The sequence below is a fragment of the Chelonoidis abingdonii genome, chromosome 14 (genome assembly GCF_003597395.2).
Source record: "Chelonoidis abingdonii isolate Lonesome George chromosome 14, CheloAbing_2.0, whole genome shotgun sequence".
Classification (NCBI taxonomy): Eukaryota; Metazoa; Chordata; order Testudines; family Testudinidae; genus Chelonoidis; species Chelonoidis abingdonii.
In genome coordinates, this window is record NC_133782.1 from 34,996,741 (window position 1) to 35,015,861 (window position 19,121).

General features: G+C 40.0%; 1 protein-coding gene and 1 pseudogene across 1 annotated transcript; both read right to left on the bottom strand.

Moving 5' to 3' along the window:
• Positions 1-3,426: 3,426 nt before the first annotated feature.
• LOC116821998 (olfactory receptor 11A1-like) lies at positions 3,427-4,409 on the bottom strand (annotated as a pseudogene).
• A 10,255-nt stretch (positions 4,410-14,664) lies between these two features.
• On the bottom strand, positions 14,665-15,630 carry LOC116821997 (olfactory receptor 6B1-like). The gene has a single exon (XM_032775555.1). It carries the CDS (start codon positions 15,628-15,630, stop codon positions 14,665-14,667), a length of 966 nt encoding a protein of 321 aa, XP_032631446.1.
• Positions 15,631-19,121: the final 3,491 nt, after the last annotated feature.

Here is a 19,121-nt window from a genome sequence, read left to right on the forward strand (position 1 = left end):
AAAAAGACATGCATACAGGTTGCTTTCTGTTTTCAAATCCTTTCTAATCTAATACTTTGTTCCAACTGCTAAACAAATATACTCTATTTTAAGGAAGCTGCTAGTCACAAGTTCCGAGAGGGAGGTAACTCAAGTGCCAAGGGTATGTCTACACTACTGCCGGGTGTGTGCTTCACTACTTGGACTTTAGTTAGCTCAATAAAAATAGAAGTGAGGATGCCATCACAATGGTTTCAGAGCAGGCTGCACAATGGAATACATATCTGGGGGTGGGGGAACGGGGGGACTTGTGCAGCCTATGATATCCTGTCCTTGCTTGTACTATTAGTGCATGAGCTGGAATACAGCTAGTGCTGATATGGCTACATGAGCTGCCAGTCACATCCCTGGCTGATGGATCTTCAGAGAGTGAGAACAGTGAGAGTCTACCCTGAGGCAGGTCAGAGAGACCTGAGAGGCAGCCAGCCCCATAACTATGACAATGGGATTTTCCAAGTTACTCAATGGAGTTAGGAGCTGAAAGCCCATTGGGTACCAAAGAGAGTTGGATGACTAACTGCCTTAAGCTCAGTGAAAAATCCCAACATTTGCATGCAATGTAATTGGCACTATGTTTTCTAGTGCTGCAACTTTCTTCCTTTTTACTTGGTCTCCTGCCCTGCAGTGGGATGCACACAGGGGAAAACAGAAGGTGGATTCCTCAAGGCTTATGGTAAAGGCTCAGCTTACAATAGGATGGGTTCTTAGATGTCCCGGTGAGGTTTGGGGTCCCATTGTGCTGGTTCTTGAATACAAGTAAAATGAAAAGGCCCGTCTGAAAAGGGTAAGGTCTAAAGCTCCAATCTCAGCAGCTGATTCCATGTCAGGTGGTCCCTGCGGTTCCATGTACCCCACTAAGATCAATGGAGCACTGATGGGAAGAGTTTGCAGTGGGGGACTGTTGTAAACACTCAGAGAGAACAGAACTCCTGAGGAACAGTGTGTCACTCTCTCTCCTACCCATACATGCTCAGCTATCCCTCTTCCTATCCCCATTCCTCTTCACCTAACTAGCTCCATGTATACCTACCTAACTACTTGTTCCCCTTCTACTTGTTTATCTAGCCCAATGTATGCCTACCTACCTAACTGTTCCCCTATCAACTCGTCTAACTAGCCCCATGAATATCCACCTACCGTTCCCCTAGCTACTCATCTCTGTGGCCCCACACCTGCCTACCTGTTCCCCTAGCTACTCATCTATTTAGGCCCATACATACTTCTCTATCTACTTATCCCCATACAAGTGTTATGTCTGCTCTTACTTTTTCAGTGTGTTATCTACTAGGGTTGCTAGATTTTTTGGTGTTAGATAACTGAATTTCTGATAAATTGGATTCTTCTGCAGAAATCCTTTATTATTTGTTAATATCTTCATAATTATTGTTTATTATTAGCACCTCACAGGACCCAGACAGGATCGGGACCTTTTGTGTCAGGTGCTATTCAAACATAGAAAGAGACAAGCCCTGCCTTGAAGGTCTTTGGGGTATGTCTGCACTGCAGCTGGAAGCCAGCCTCCCAGCCTGTGGAGACAAACTTGTGCTACCAGGGCTTGAGCTAGCACGCTAACACTAGCAATGTGGTTGTTGCAGCAGTGGTGGGGTCTTGGGCTCCCCTCCCACATTTGGACCCACCCAAAGGAAAATTGGGATGTTGAGTAAAATAAAATAAAAGTGTCTGTTTTCCTCAAAGAAAAGATTTTTCTCAAAAAAAGAGAGAGAGAAAACATCTCTTGTATGCTGGGTTGAGCTGGGAGTAGAGATCAGTTTCTTGGCCACCATTTTGCTCTTCTCAGCCTGGAATAGATAAGTCATCTAAGGTCTGAACAGTAAGTGTGCCCTGTCATGCTAAAGGCTAGGGGAAAGAAACATCCTAGGATATGCACATAGCTTGGCATTGGAGCTTCTTCATCCAAAGGAAGATCTCTCTAAGGAGATGTTCATATCCTTAGATTGGTGTTTGGTTGCTCAGCCTAATATTCCTACACGATATGGGTGAGATTTTCAAAACCATGTGTGGAATTGATCTATCAATCTGTCTGACCATCTGTCTGCATTAGGTACCTATATAACTCTCATCATTGCAGTATCACAATGCTTTGATGCACAAAGACTTGATATAATGGAATTTCTCAGCTTGTCTCTCTGTTGGTCCACCTGTTTGCACACAATTCAGTAATGTTTGAAAACTGCATCTGATTCAATCCAAAACTTTAGGGAATGTTCTAGGCCTCAGTGGGCAGAATTGTAATGTTGTTGGATGGAAATTGGAAAGCACAAAAGAGGAAAATGGGGGATAGACAGAGTCCTGCCATCTGGTTAGCAGACTCATCCTTTTTAACTAGGGCTTGGTCTGCACTTAAAAAATAGGTCAACTTAGCTTCGTTACTCAGGATTGTGAAAAATTCTGAACCATGAGTGATGTAGCTAATTCAATCTAACCCACAGTGTATGCACAGCTAGACTGATGGAAGAAGTGTTCTGTTGACATAGCTACTGCCTCTCAGAGAGGCGGTTTAAAAATATCAGTGGAAATCTTCTTGTCAAGGTAGCAAGAACCTGAAGGGGGCTTCCAAAGAGGATGAATCTAGACTGTTCTCAGTCGTAGCAGATGACAGAAAAAGGAGCATCCGAAGAAGTGAGCTGTAGCCCACAAAAGCTTATGCTGAAATAAATTTGTTAGTCTCTAAGGTGCCACAAATAATCCTGTTCTTTTTGTGGATACAGACTAACACGGCTGCTACTCTGTAACCAGAAAAAGGATTAATGGTCTCAAATTGCAGTGAAAGGATAAATAATGGAAGCCCGCAGGCATGTCTCAAATTGCAGTGGTGGGAGCGTCTAGGTTGGATATTAGGAAAAACGTTTTCACTAGGTAGGGTGGTTTTCACTAGGAGGGTGGTGAAGCACTGGAATGGGTTACTTAGGGAGGTGGTGGAATCTCCTTCCTTAGAGGTTTTTAAGGTCAGGCTTGACAAAGACCAGTCTGGGATGATTTAGTTGGGGATTGGTCCTTCTTTGAGCAGAGGGTTGGACTAGATGATCTCCTGAATTTCCTTCCAACCCTGAGATTCTATGATTCTATAGCAGCCACTTCAGTAAATACTCAATGGAAGCCAAAGGGAATTGGATTCAGTAAGAAGGAGGAAGGAATGTGACTGAATATGGAGTAAGGATGGCATGTGTAAAAGATCTTACACTGTGGAAATTCAGATGGATCAATGAGTAGATAGCCAGACAGATGCATGCAACAGGAATAATAAAACCACATAATAAATTCACATAGACTCTGTGGAAAATTTATTGGTTCACCTAGCCCAGCTCTTAATAGAAAATCATCAGCAATTTGAACTTCATCTTCATAGTCAACTTTCTTGCACATTTGTTATTTTAATCTAAAGCAGTAATGGAGTGTCTGCCTTCCAAAGAAATCAGTAAATTCTCTAACACCTTTGTTTAAAGCCTTGCTAACTTCTTTGTTTCTCAGACTGTAGATGAGTGGATTGGCCAAGGGAGTCAGGACAGTGTAGAATACGGAAAACGCTTTGTTAAGCTCTCTCAGTGTACTGTTTTTTGGCATCACATAGACTGTAATTATAGTGCCATAAAAAATTGTGACCATGGCGAGGTGAGAGGAGCAGGTGGAAAATGCCTTGTGCCTCCTGGATGCGGAAGGGATTCTTACAATACTGACAATGATGCACATGTAGGAAGTCAGGGTTAACAGAAAAGGCCCAGTGCTATTAGAGAGGAGAGTATGAAAGCTAGAAGTTCTATCAGTTCAGTGTCACTGCAGGAAACAATTATCAACGGGGTCAAATCACAAAAGAAATGGTCAATTTCATTGGGGCCACAGAAAATCAAATGGGACAGCAAAAATAGAATTATGGAATTAATTACAAAGCAGATTATCCAGGAGCCAGTAACGAGAAGTAAGCAAAATCTGCCATTCATCATCATTGTATAATGCAGAGGTTTACATATTGCTAAATACCTATCATAGGACATTGCTGCTAGGAGGTAACATTCTGAACCTGCAAGGCAACCAAAGAAATAATATTGTACAAAACAGCCAGCAATAGAGATGGTTCTGTCCCTAGTCAGTAGACCGGCCAGCATCCTAGGCAGGATGATGGAGGTGTAGCAGGTCTCCAAGCAGGACAAATTCCCCAAAAAGAAGTACATAGGGGTGTGAAGATTCTTGTCAGTCAGAATTAATGCAATGATGAGGATGTTCCCAGCCATAATCACAATGTAGATCACCAGGAACAGCAGAAAGAGAGGGGTCTGCAGTTACTGGAGACTACCGAATCCCAGTAGGACGAATTCTGTGATGGACGTTTGATTTCTCCATTTAGTGTTTCCCATGGGTCTGATTTCCTAAGGACAAGGAAATGAAATGAAAAATGGAAGTAAATAATACAGACAAAAATCTCAAATGCTAACCATACATTTTCACAGAACAAAGTGATTTTTTCTAAAGGGTAACTGTCAAAATTGTCTTGCCATATGTATTGTACTCCAGAATAAATATTGGTGAATCCTTGACAGAAACCTCATAAGAAAGAAAGAAAGAAAGAAAGAAAGAAAACATGCCTTACTGAAACTCACTATTCAAATACACTCTTCAGGCTGGAAAACTGATTAATATTTCATAGCCCATCAACATTGTCACACGGTTTCCCTGATATATAGGTAACAACCACTGGCTCCATCATTATCATCTTAAACTTTGAGAACTGAGAGAAGTATGTAGGACCTGGCTCTCTTCCCCCTGTAATATGATTTTGTTCATCTCTTATGTCAGCCTTTCGTTTACATTGATGTGCAGTGTATCGGATCTGACTGGGCCTTACAGTACAGTTGTGGCTAGGGCATTGGAATTGGGCTGAAGAGTGCTGGATGCTTTTCACAGCTTCCCTGATGACCTTTTTTTAATTTGATTTAATTACATCTGAGGAAAAACAAAGTAAGGACTTCAGGATATGGGGTAAGATTTGAATAGGAGTCAGGTATGTAGATGTGACATTATCTGATTAAAATATGACTGTATAGATCATTTTTGCAACCACTATTATATATTTGCAGCAAATACTGTGCAAAGGTTGTCAAGTGAGGTGTCTATGAAAATATTATGTTTTGCTGGCTATGATTATGCTATCTGTATGCATGTATCATTTTTGTATTTGAATTTATACGTATTGGCTCCATATTTGGATTTCAAATGTGTGCTCCTGGGGTACCGCCCACAAGGTAGCTAGCCAGCACATCTTGGAGAAATTATTCAAATTGAGTGTCCCATCGAAAGAACATTGAGCTGACAATGGACCATGGGATACACCCATCTACACTTAATGGAATTTTCTGCTGTGACTAGGCGAAATGCATGGACTTGGAACTTCCCCACATGACACCCAACTCCATCTTGTTGCTGTAATTTTCCAGTAATAACAATGGAATGCCCTTCACATGGCAAAAGCTATAAAAGGCCCTGGAAACCCCTCCATTTTTGTCTTCAATATGGCTTCTTACCTCTGGAGGAACTTTGCTACAAACTGAATCTCTGAACAAAAGACTGAATGACCCATCGATGTCATGTGGATGTATTCCAGAGACTTGACTTTAGCCAGCAGTTTATTCCATCACTGCTACAAGCCTGAACCAAGAATTTTGCCATTACTGTGTGTAATTGATTCCTTTAACCAATTCTAACTCTCATCTTTCTTTCTTTCTTTCAATAAACAATTAGATTTTAGATACTAAAGGATTGGCATCAGCGAGATTTTTGGGTGAGATCTGAGTTATATATTGACCCGGGTGTGTGGCTGGTCCTTTGGGATCAGAAGAACCTATTATTTGATTAAACTGGTTGTAAAGAACCACTCATCTATGAAGCCAGTGTTTTTGGTGGTGATATAAGGACTGGAATGCCTGAGGAAACTGCCTTTATGTTTTCTTTTTAGCCAGTGTGGTGAAACAGGTATTCACTTTTGTGGCTGGTTTGGTATATCTTTTAAAAGAATAACCACAAGTTTAGGGTTGAGTTTGCCCTATTTCTCAGCAGTTTCTCCTGAATTTGGCATCTTCAATTGTGACCCACTAAGGCACGGTTAAAGTAGGTGCTTTTGAAGTCATAGAAATGATCACAGAAATGTAGGACTGGAAGGGACGTCGAAAGGTCATCTAGTCTAGTCCCCTTCATTGCGGCACGACTAAGTATTACTTATACCATTGCTGACAGGTTTCTATCTAACCAGTTCTTAAAAACTTCCAAGGACAGAGATTCTACAAACTCCCTAGGTAATTTGTTCCAGTGGTTAACCACCCTGACAGTTAGCAAGTTTTTCTTAATGTCCAACCTAAATCTCCCTTGCTGCAATTTAAGCCCATTGCTTCTTGACCTGTCCTCAGTGATTAAGGAGAACCACTTATTAAACTCATCCTTATAACTCCTTTTATGTACTTGAAGACTGTTATCATGTACTCCATCCCCCCCCCCCGACTCTTCTCTTTTCCAGACAAAACAAACCCAGGTTTGTCTGTTTTTCAATCTTTCCTTGTAGGTGACTATCTGCATCTTTAGGCACCAAAATAACTTGTCCAATAATAAGCAGTGACAAGTTTTTACTCTTTGTAATTCTGATTCACAGAACAGAAGGGAAAATAATTTTCTTATGATAGTATTTGTATTCTCTCTGGTCCCCAGATGTCTAACACATAAGCTCTTATGATACTTTTACTTTCCTTGTCCCACTAAACCTATCTCTTCCAGCTGTTTACTGCATAAGTTATCCAAGCTTTCTCTCCTTTGCATTCCCTTTGATTCAGCTCTGAATTTGCCCCACTGTATTCAACAATGTCAAAAATTAAGCAAAGCAAATTTGTCCATGTCATAGTTTTTTCACTCAGATTTGAACCTTAGCGTTCATAAACTGAGAAGCTATCATGAACCCTCTAAGCTTTTACCAGCTTAGATCTGATATCGCTGCCACCAGTCAAAAATTCCAGGGTTTTGGCTCCCTCTGGTCTCCCCAAAACCTTCCCTGGGGGACCCCAAGACTCAGAGGCTCTGAGTCTTACCACAAAGGGAAATAAACCATTCCCCCCACCTCTCTCTCACCAGATTTCGTCTCTGGGCTAACTGAGAGTTATGATTGCAAACCTCTTTACATAATACCAAGAAGCATGGTCCTCTCATTCACAACAGAGGACAAGCCCCAAAGCAAGGAAACAGAAAAGATTCTAATCCTCTTTCCCCCTTGCTTCTCCCACTCTGGACAAACTACGATAGTTACACAGAGAGTAGGTTCTTCCCCTCCCCGTCTGTTCCTTTTCCCACCAATTCCTAGGTGGGTCATTTAGAACAAAGTCAACAGGTCTTAAAGCAAACTTTTTAATAAAAAGAAGAAAAGAAAGAAGTAGAATAGAATAACAGTTCTCTGTCAATCGAGAAAGATACAGGGTTTCAACTTATAGAAATGAATAAACATAGAAAAGGGATAAACACCGTTACTCAAAAACAATATCACTTTAAAACTTATTAGCCAAATACACAATAAGACTCCACAGCCAGAACACAGATGCAAATACAACAAACAATTAAGAAGACTATACTTTTGCTACCTGTCTTAAACTAGGAACAGAAGATTAGAAGAACTGGAAATAGACCTCCATAGCTGAGAGAGCACAAGAACAGACAAAGAACCAAGACCAAGAAACCCCACAATTCCCTCCTTAAGCTTTGAAAATCCGGTTTCCTGATTGTCTCTTGTCAGGTCTTGGTTACTTTGTTAACACCTTTCCAGGTAAAAAGAAACATTAACCTACTATCTGTTTATGACAGTCCACATGTAGCATAAACACTAAGGAGTAAAAGCAATTATTTAGAGCACCAGTATAACATTGACACTAAGGTGTTCAAGATACATCTTAGATTGGCCATAAAATAACATTTTTGGAGAATGATGGCCACTTGATCATGCTATAATCTCCTATAGGAGTTGATGGAAGACCTATAATTTGACATGTTTGAAATTAAACTACACAAGTCTCTCAATAGCAGATTATTTGAAACATTGTCCATGTTCCTGTGTACTTTGTCTTCTTAATGCTATGATCCAGAACCTAAAATACTTATTCTGGGGTTTTCAAAGGAGCCTAAAGAGTCAATATTCAAAAGCCATTTAAATGCAGGTACCTAATTCCCTTAGGCCATTTTATAAAATTCCTGTATTAGCCCTTGGCTACATGAGAAAGACACACCACTGAAAGTTACATAGATTTTTTTGTTTGTATTTTTACTGGTTAAACTGGTGAAACCCCTAGGTAGATTTTCTTATTTTGGTTTGTGTGTCTTACTTCATTTCAATTTAAATAGATTACTAATTGGTTTAAATTAAAATGAAATATGCCAGGTTTAAACCAAAACCAGACTGTCCACATCTTTTTCACACACACACACACACACACACACACACACACACACACACACACACACACACACACACACACACACACACACAGCTTTATCAGAGCCATGGCCCTCTCTCTGACTATAATATTGTTTCAGAGTAAGGTGAAAGAAACTATGCAATGGGCATTGGATCGAGTAAAACCCTGAAGAATGAGATTTTATATCCCTTTTAAAAATTCTGTCTTCTTACTTATAACTATTATAACTTTGAATGATTTTTAATACATACAAACATCCTCTTTCACTCTTTAAGTTTCTGGCTTCAATAATTTCCAGTGGCAATGAGTCCCACAATCTAATTACACATTGTGTGAAGAGGTATTTCCTTTTAAGAGTTTTGAAATTTGCTATCTTTCAATTTCATTGAATGTCCTCTTGCTCATGTGCTGCTACACATGGAGAACAGAAGTTCCTGATCTCCCTTCTCTAGACCGTTCATAATTTACAATGGATGCCAATTAACAGCAATCCTAATAGTAACAACTTTCATTTTAATGTTAATAGGATATGGATATTGGCAACAGATATGCTGCTTAACAACTTTTTTTTGGAGGAAAGGCCCCAGCTGCAGTCAGGTTTCTGAAGCCTGCACTCAGGGAAGGCAAGGTCCAGAGCTTTTTTCCCTGACTTTTGCTTGTTTGCAACTCCCAGATAATAGCAACTGATTCCTGGGAAGCAAGAGGTTGCTAATACTGTATTTCAGGGCTGAGTAAACACTGACTAAGGAATTCAGTATTTCACTCTGTGATTTCTCAGTGGCTGTTCTCAGTGTTGGCAGATGACAGAACAAGGAGTAATGGTCTCAAGTTGCAGTGGGGAAGGTCTAGGTTGGATATTAGGGAAAAAAAACTATTTCACTAGGAGGGTGGTGAAGCCCTGGAATGGGTTACCTAGGAAGGTGATGGAATCTCCACCCTTAGAGGTTTTTAAGGCCCAGCTTGACAAAGCCCTGGCTGGGATGATTTGGTAGGCGTTGGTCCTGCCTTGAGCAGGGGGTTGGACTAGATGACCTCCTGAGGTCTCTTCCAACCTTAATCTTCTATGATTCCTCTATGATTCTATGATTTCAGTGCAGCTAACAACCATGGAAAAGACTTATGTTGCCTTAATTATCTGCTTGAAGTTCTGATGCAACCTCTTCAGTCAGGATTTCAGTGACTGGGTTGTATTTCCCACATGCCAACCATTTTCCTGATATTCTTCATACAGTTGTGAAAAGACATTCCTGAGACAATGCATTAATCTCTGTCTGCTACTCCACCCATTTTGTTGGATGCTTTTAGAAAACAACTAATGTTGCCTTCTCTTAATGTTTATATGCATTCTAGGATCACGGGGATTTTTCATTGATGTCACCAAGGAATTAATTCTATCTTTATATCAGAGTAAATGTAAACAACACCGTTAATTGATAATGGCCAAGCTCAGTAGACATCCCTATTCACAAAGGGAAAAAATTAATTGTAAATTATTCATCATTATTCATAAATTATTCATTTACCAACATAGCAGTTACAATATAAATAGATGGAGAAGTTATGCATGCAAAACTATGGGAATTTTGTCATATTTTATTTTACAGTTACATTTTTAAATAGTTTATATATGATTAATAATTAATTGGTTTACCAAAGAGAAGGTTGAGGGGTGACTCATTTCCAGCCTATAAGTATCCACACAGGGAATAAATATTTAATAATGGGCTCTTCATTCTAGCAGGGGAAGGTAAAACACGATCCAATGGGTGGAAGTTGAAGCTAGACAAACTGAGACTGGAAATACAAATACATTTTTCATGGGGAGAGTAATTAACCATTGGAGCGATTTATCCAGGATAATGGTTGAGCCTTCATCAGTGACAATTTTTGGGAATGGTTGGAAGGACTTTGCCCTAATGAAGGCCTATAAGATTGATGGGTGACCTCAGGTACACTTTTAACTGGTGTATAGGAACTTTTATTGTTTTCTCCCATAGAGAAGGTACCTGAAAGGGAGCAGAGATTCAGCTAGTTCCATGGCTCAGTATCTCAGATTTCATTTTAAAATGTTTTAGACCAAAGGAAAAGATACAGACATGAACTGCAGACTGTTTCAGGGAAGGAAAAAAAGTTCTTGTGCAATGGACCCCGACTGCTGCCCATCACACCTTGTCTCTGTGAGACAACCTGCAGCCCACTTTGTGACAGAGATTGGTGGCCCAGGGAAGAGCAATATCCACCAGGCCCAAAAAGGAGTTGTGGTGGGTCCTGCACCAGCCACATAGATACAACTGCTACCCGCAAAGGATGGGTAGGACCACAGTGCATGGGGCATGGCCAAACAAAGGAGTGGGTTCACAGGTGACATCCATGTGTCCGTGTCTCCAGGGCCTTAGATTCCCTTAACCTGAACCCAATCACAATGTGTTACAGCGTAGATATTTTCAGAGCCAAATCTATGGACATGGAGATTGGTCTACTCTCTCCCTCATAGGGAAGTTCCCTTTAGGTTTACAGGGGATAAAATGGGTTGGTATCTGAACCACTTTATCACCACTTTCTTGTAGACTGGTGTCAAGCTATTTTTCCCACTTTGAACTTTAGAGTAAAATGTGGGGACCTGCATGTACCCTTCTAAGCTTAATTACTAGCTTAGATCTGATCATGCTGCCACCAACCAGAATTCCAGTGTCTGGTACACTCCCTGTCCCCCAAAACCTTCCATGGGGAACCCAAAACCCAAACCCCTTGAGTCTTAAAATAAGGAGAAATAAACCATTCGCCCTCCTTCCCCCTCCCAGACTTTCCCCTCCCTGGGTTACCCTGAGAGACTACTGTGATCCAAACTCCTTGGATATTAAAACACAGAGGAATTAACCTTCCCCCCTCCACCTCATTTCCACCTACCACTCTCCGTTGAGTTCAGACCCAATCCCCTTGGGTCTTAAAAAAGGGAAAAATTCAATCAGGTTCTTAAAAAAAGAAAGCTTTTAATTAAAGAAAGAAAGAAAGAAAAAGTAAAAATTATCTCTGTAAAATTAGGATGGAAAATGTTTACAGGGTCTTCAGCTTATATAGACTACAGGGACTCCCTGTCCCCTAGCCTAAGATACAATTTACAGCAAACAAAGGTAAAATATCCTTCCAGAAAAATACACATTTGCAAGTTAAGAAAACAAACATCAGACTAATCCGCCTTTTCTATCTAGTACTTACTATTTTGAACATGAGAGACTGTTTTAGAAAGGTTGGAGAAAGACCTGGTTGCACGTCTGGCCCCTCTTAACCCCAAGAGCGAACAACGAACAACACAAACAGCACAAACAAAGACTTCCCTCCACTAAGATTTGAAAGTATCTTGTCCCCCCATTGGTCCTCTGGTCAAGTGTTAGCCAGGTTTACTGAGCTTCTTAACCCTTTACAGGTAAAAGAGACATTAACCCTTAACTATCTGTTTATGACAACTGGATTCCCAGTGGAGGCTGATAGGACCAACTTGCATTGCTATTTGATGGGAGCTGCATTCTGAACTCCCATAGGATCCTTCAAAAATAGCAGCCATACACCATGGTGAGCAGTATACAGAAGGTCGATCTTATGCTCCTATTTACTAGAGGTGGTTAGAAAAAATAATTTTGTCATCAATAAAGATGAAGAAAAATTGTTCATTTTAACTGGAATTTTTGTCAAAAAATGAAAAATGCAACAAATGAAAACTGTTTTTTTCTCTGAAAACTGCCAAGAACTGACTATATAGATACAATCTGTCTGGTTATGGTGACACTTGCCTCGGGTGCTCTTAAAGGTAAGCCACAGTGTTACCTCTGTGCCTCAGCAAGGGAGAGCTCTGCTGGACCCTCATCTCCCTGCCAAATCAGCAAACTATTTTCCAGTGTTAACAGTGCCTTGCAGGTAATCTTCACTGAGCTTCAGTTCCTCATTTTCCCCAGGGAGTCTCTCTGCAATGTCCAGTTCCTGTCACTGAACAGACACAGACGGTATCATGTTTGCTGCCCACAATAAGACAGTACACCCACCAGCCTCTTGACTCATTGAGGACATGCTGTTTAACTTAATATATGGCACTGAGATTGTTTATAATAAAACTGAGCATGAGTTTATTAATATAGAACCTACATTAAAGCATGCTAAGCAAGGACAAAGAGACAGAAATTGTTACAAACAAAGCACAAGTAAAAACACTCATTCTAGTTTTTAAAATTTAACAGGTTAAAATTCTGGTCTCAGGTGATTTCTCACCTATAGTCAGTTCTCAGCCTCTTCCACTCACATAGTTCAAGCTTTGACTTTTCACAGATTCCAAAAGCACCGGCTCCTTTTGTCCACTAACATAACTAAGGGATTTTTCTCCCCTTTTTCTGATAGCCCTGCAAGTCTTTGAAATATATTACTCCCAAGTGCATATCCCAGGAAGCGTTCTTCTGTCCCAGCTGCCATGCCATCTTTCTGCCTTCTTCTCCTGTTGACTCAGATGCAAAGGTAACTTCCATTGTCTCTGATCTCACATATTTCCAGTGAACTTACATAACTCTATATACTCTAACCGTACATACATCGTGCAGTAATATTAATGACCAGGATGTCATCACTTTTTATATGATAACTTATAAGACATGATGCATCTGAAGAAGTGAGGTTTTTTACCCACAAAAGCTTATGCCCCAATAAATCTCTTAGTCTTTAAGGTGCCACCAGACTCCTTACTGTTTTTGTGGATACAGACTAACACGACTACTCTCTGATACTTACAAGTCACTGTTTGGCTAAATATTCTACAACAGTGTGTAGGGTGCTCCCTTTGCCAGTTGGCATAAAAGCAACCAACATTTTTCAGGTTTTCTGGTGGAAATTGGAATATTTCTGAGGAAAGTGGGCAGGATCAGAGAAAATTTCTTCAATCAAAATACTGTTTTCCACTGAAAAAATAATATTGATGGAAAATTTTGGACCAACCAGTTATATAATCCTTTTCATAATGTCTAGACAAAAAAACTACATGAAGAGGGAGTTAAGTAGGAGAGCACAGATCAGTGACTTATTATAAGCTCTATTAAAGTGATGGTATCATTATTGAAAAGCCAAGTGATAGAAACACAGGAAATTCAGAATTAAGGTTAAATTGAAAAGAAACACAAACACGTTAAGCTCTGGAACTGCACAATTAGCACACCCAAACAGCCTTATTTCTGCTCTTAATGACAACAACCAATAGCCGTTTGGTTGTGGTGAAGGCTTTCAGAGTTTGTGATCTCCGGTTCTATTAAACTGACTTTTAAAAGAAATTATTTTTCCCCCCAGTGTGGCATCATGGTAAAAAAGAGGGTGATAAATCCTGCTTTTGATGAAAACTCAAACTAGCCTTAATTAAGGGACCATGAAAGATGAATCCTGGGAATCAAGGGAACATTTAAGGAAACAACTTTAAAACATTTCTCTACAACTCTCATTTCTCTAAAATTCACATTTCTCAAAAAAATAGGAAGTATCACTGGGGCAATGAACTTTGCAGGAACGAAAAAAGACCAGACGTACATAGACAAGAATATTGTCAGTTACATGACAGTATTATTAAAAGAAAGCAAAATTTCAAAAGTATATAAGCCTTCCTGCTGCCAGGTATAAACTCATAGGGGAAAGGGAAACATTTCTCATAATGGCAGTTTGTACCCATATGTTTCTGTTTTTTTCACCTTCCCCTGAAAAGGAGCTGGTGGAGAAATGGTGAATGTATTTGGCAAAAAAATCAAACCATCTCCTCCCCAAATTCTCGTTTCACTTAAAATTTTCCATGAAATTTTTCAGCATTCTAGGAAGGAAAAAAGCAACCCGATAGTTTTCTTTTTGGTTTTTGGTCCTCCATTCTTTCACTCTTTTCCCTTCATCTTCCCCAGCCCATTATCTATCTCTCTCTCTCTCTTCTTTCCTTTGTCATTTCCAGAGTTAAAACCTAATTCTGATAATTTTTTTCCTGTTTCCTGAATTCAGTTTCATTTTTATTAAAAGTGTATATATATTAATTAAAAAATCATTTTTAACCAAAACATTATTTTAAAATTTGACCAGCTCTATTGTGATGTATCTGAAGTTAGGCCCCTTTTAACAACAAACTACTGGAGTAGATGGACCACTGGTCTGACAAGGATGGCAGGAGTTATGTGCCTGTGTTTTCTCTCATGAAAGCCCTAAGTTTTCTGACTCCTTTACTGAGTGCATTATTAACTTCTTTATTTCTCAGGGTATATATGAAAGGATTGGCCATGGGGGTCAAGACAGTGTAGAAAAGAGAAAACACTTTGTTCAGGTCTCTCAGTGCAGCAACATCTGGGAGCATATAGATAATGATCAAGGTCCCATAGAAAAGTGTCACCACCATGAGGTGAGAGGAGCAGGTGGAAAAGGCCTTCTGCCTCCCGGTGGTGGACGGGATTTGCAGGATGGTGGAAAGGATACATAAATAAGATGACAAGGTGAGTAGTAATGGTGGCAGAGAGAATATGGAAGAGAGCAGAAAAACTATAAGTTCCATGAGGTGAGTGTCACTGCAGGAGAGTTTAATAACCGGAATTAGATCACAAAAGAAATGGTCAATCTTGTTGGGACCACAGAAAACTAACCGTGACAACACATATAATATAATGGAATTGCCCAGCAAGCCACTTATCCAAGATGCAGCCACTAGCGGGAAGCAGAATCTGTCATTCATAATGGACACATAGTGCAGTGGTTTACATATCGCTAAATACCGATCATAAGACATGGCTGATAAGAGATAAGACTCCGAGCCTGCCAGGAGACCAAAAATATAGTTTTGTATGAAACACGCACAAGCTGAAATAGCTCTGTTTCCAGTTAGGAGACTCTGCAGCATCCTTGGCAAGCTGTTTGAGGTGTAGCAGGTTTCTAAGAAGGACAAATTCCACAGAAAGAAGTACATGGGGGTGTGTAGGTGATGATCAGTCAAAACAAGCAGAATGATGAGAACGTTTCCAGCCATGGTCAAATCATAGATGAGTAGGAACAGCAGGAAGAGAAGGAGACGCAGCTGTGGAAGATTCCCGAATCCCAAGAGGATGAATTCTGAGATGTACGTTTGATTTTCCCATTCTGTGTTTGCCATGGATTGTGTCTGGAGGACAAATGAAGAAATTATTATCTTTGATGATATGGTAAGAAAGGAAAACAACCATTTGTGAGTCATGCAGAGAGATAGGTACACAGAGAGTTTGGATTTGGGTAGGTTGAAACTTTTCCATAAAATATTATTTTTCAATGGAAAACTGAGTTTTCAACTATGTACATGAAAACTTCTGCAGAAAGTATCTGTTTTCCTTTATCCTTAAAACTAATATTTTTTTAGCAGATAACTTTTTTCAATTTTTATATGAAAAGTTGCAATGTTCTACTGAACATTTCTATGAAACAATTTCCAACCCCACCATTTTTGTCAAAATTTTCTGAGGAAAAAAATAATTTCTGACCAGTTCTAGATTTAAGTGCTGAAAGAAAGAAAGAAAATTGAGTGATAATGAGTGAGATTTTCAAAGTCTAACGCTGCTCCTATTAATGTAAATGGATAAAATTCGTACATATTTCTGCGTGAGCAGAGTGAGTTCATTCTGAGCATGTGCTTGGACATTAAAATTGGATCTCATCATGTTAAATTAGATTACTTGTACAAGAAAAATAGCATTATTACAGTCATAAATTCTTTGCCAGAGAAAATGAGCCAAAAGTAACCATTGACAAGAATATCATAGATTGGCAACTTTAATTTTATTAATCTTAAAGAGTCACTGATACATGACCAAATCATTTGTGATACATAACACTCACACCCACTTTGGGATATTCAAGATGGGAGTTGGATTTAGAGGTCATGTGAAAATCCTCTTACAGTCTAAATTGACTTATTGCTATCAATTCACACCAGCTGTGGTTCAGAGCCTGTAGAACTGAGGGAAATGGAGCTTTGAAAGAAAAAATGAAGGCTGGTCCAGTGGTTAGAGTGCTAGGTTTGGATTTATGAAACCTGCATTCAATTAATCTTGGTGCCATGGATTTCCTGTGTAATTGGCAGCAAGGAATTTCGGTTCTTCTTACCTTATTTCTCCTTGGACAAAAAAATGGAGATAATAGAACATCCCTACCTCACAAGAGTGTTGTGAGGATAAATACATGAAAAGATGGAGGTACACAGATACTGTAGTAACAGGGGTCAGAGAAGAGTCTGAGATAGATGAGAATATAGGAAATCTTACAACAACAAATAGTTCCTATTGTGATAAGAGTGTCTAGCGGGACAGAAGACTTGAGCCCCCAGTGTGATGCTGTGCCCCAAGGAGCTCATGCAATCCTATAACATAAAAGCAGGGGAGTGGTGAGCAAGTGTACAGAGATGATTTTACCTCTGTACTGGGCATTGGTGAGACCAAACTGCATCCTGTCCTGATGGATGTCTTCATTAAAAAAAAAGATATTGAAAGATTGGAGCAGGTGTAAAAAAGAGGCACAAAAATATGTAAGGCTGGAGAAAATTCTTTGCAGTGAGAGCTAAGAAGCTCAACCTGTTTGGCTTTTTAGAATGAAGATTCTGAAGTGATTTGATTACAGTGGATAAGTGCCTTTGTGGGCAGAAAACCCTTGATACTAATGGGTGCTTTAATCTAGCAAAGAAGTCACAAGAACCAATGGCTGGGTGCTGAAGTCAGACAAATTCATTTTAGAAGTAAGGCACCATTTTTTAGGAGTGGGGGAAATTAAACTTTGGAACCAAGTGCCAAGGGAAGTGGTGGAGTCTCCATCTCTTGATGTCTTTGAAATCATGTCCAGCTGCCTTCTTGGAAGATTTGCTCTCATGGTCCTGAGGCGGCTGCCCCTTTTTGGACCCTTCTCGGACCTTTCTCCAGTATCTCAAGCACATCCTTTCCAAGTGACTGGCTTATGCGTCCCATTTTCTTGGCTGGGATCCTGCAATCCAACTGCTTTCCAATTCACCACATTACCACCCCCTTGATGACAGCGGTGTTACCCCAGCAGGTCTAGGTGGAAATTGGTTCTTCTATAGATTTCCCTCCTGAAGCCTGTGACAAGGTGAGTTTGCAGGGCACAGAAACCACTTCTTCAAAATAATGTGGGATTTCTTTGCCCAACTCTACACAGCATTTAGAAAAATGGGTTAAAACAACAAAGAGTCCTAACAGCTCTTGTCTTACCTAAGCTTAACTTCTCTCTTCCTAGCTCAGGTTCTTCTTGATCCCACTTCTGAGTCTGAGGGATAGTTTGCCTCCCGGCAGACCTTCTCACTGTGTCTTCGACTGAAACCGTTAACTGGCCAGATCTTTTGATCTCTCCCATTTCAGCTTCGGTGAAACAATTGTATAACTTTGCTGATTGTTGTGTGTGACTGTTTGCTTGGATACTTCTTATCTAGGTTGTTGATTTTCCTTTTATATCTGTTTCCTCTAACAACCCCATTTGATCTCATCCCATTATAAACTAACACAGAGAGTGATGCACAGCAATCATGCAAAATAATGCAAATATTTCCCAGTTTGTCACCTATGCTTTGCTCAGCCAAAAGTTACTGGTCTCAGCACAGGGATAACTGGGGAAGTGATATGGCTTGTGATATACAAGAGGCCAGGGCAGATTATCACAATGATTCCTTCTAGCTATTTGTCTGAAAGAGCTACTATTGTATAAACAAGAATTAATGCAGGGAAGGGATATAATAGGCATTACAGAAACCTGATGGACTGAGAGCAATCAATGGAACACAATCATTCCTGGGTACAAAATATATCGGAAGGACAAAACAGGTCATGCAGATGGGGGCAGGGAGTGGAATTATATGTGAAAGAAAATGTAGAATCAAACGAAGTAAAAATCTTAAACAAATCCACATGTTCCAGAGAATGTCTATGGATAGAAAAGTCATGCTCTAATAAGAATATAACATTAGGGATCTATTATCGACCACCTGACGAGGACAGTAATAGTGATGATGAAATGCTAAGGGAAATTAAAGAGGCTATCAAAATGAAGAACCCAATAATAGTGGGGGATTTCAATTATCCCCATATTGACTGGGAACATTTCACTTCAGGACGAATGCCAAAGCTAAAATCCTCGATACTTAGAGACTGCTTCATGGCACAACGGTACGGCGAACGCCACAGGGGAGAGCAACTCGGATTTTAAGTCTGATGGAGCACAGGACTGATCCAAAGGCTAACTATAGCAGGACCGCTGTGAAATAGACCATAAAATACAGTAGGATTCACATCCTGTGGTGGAAGAACATCTCAACAAGCCCAACGCTGTGGCAATTTAATTTCAAAAAGAGGCAACTAGCAAAAAGAGAGAGTTAGTTAAACAGAAGTTAAAAGGGTACCGTGACTAAAGGAATCCTGCAAACTGCAGGGCGATGCTTTGTGAAGACACAAAATAGGAGTCCCAACTCATGTATACGCCAAATTAAGAACACACAGTAAAAGAACTACAAAAAGAAACCACTGTGCTTAACATCCATGTAACCAAAGCAGTGAGAGATAAAAAGACTTTCTTAAAAAGTGCAAGTCCAGACCTAAGCGAGCAAATAGAGAAAGG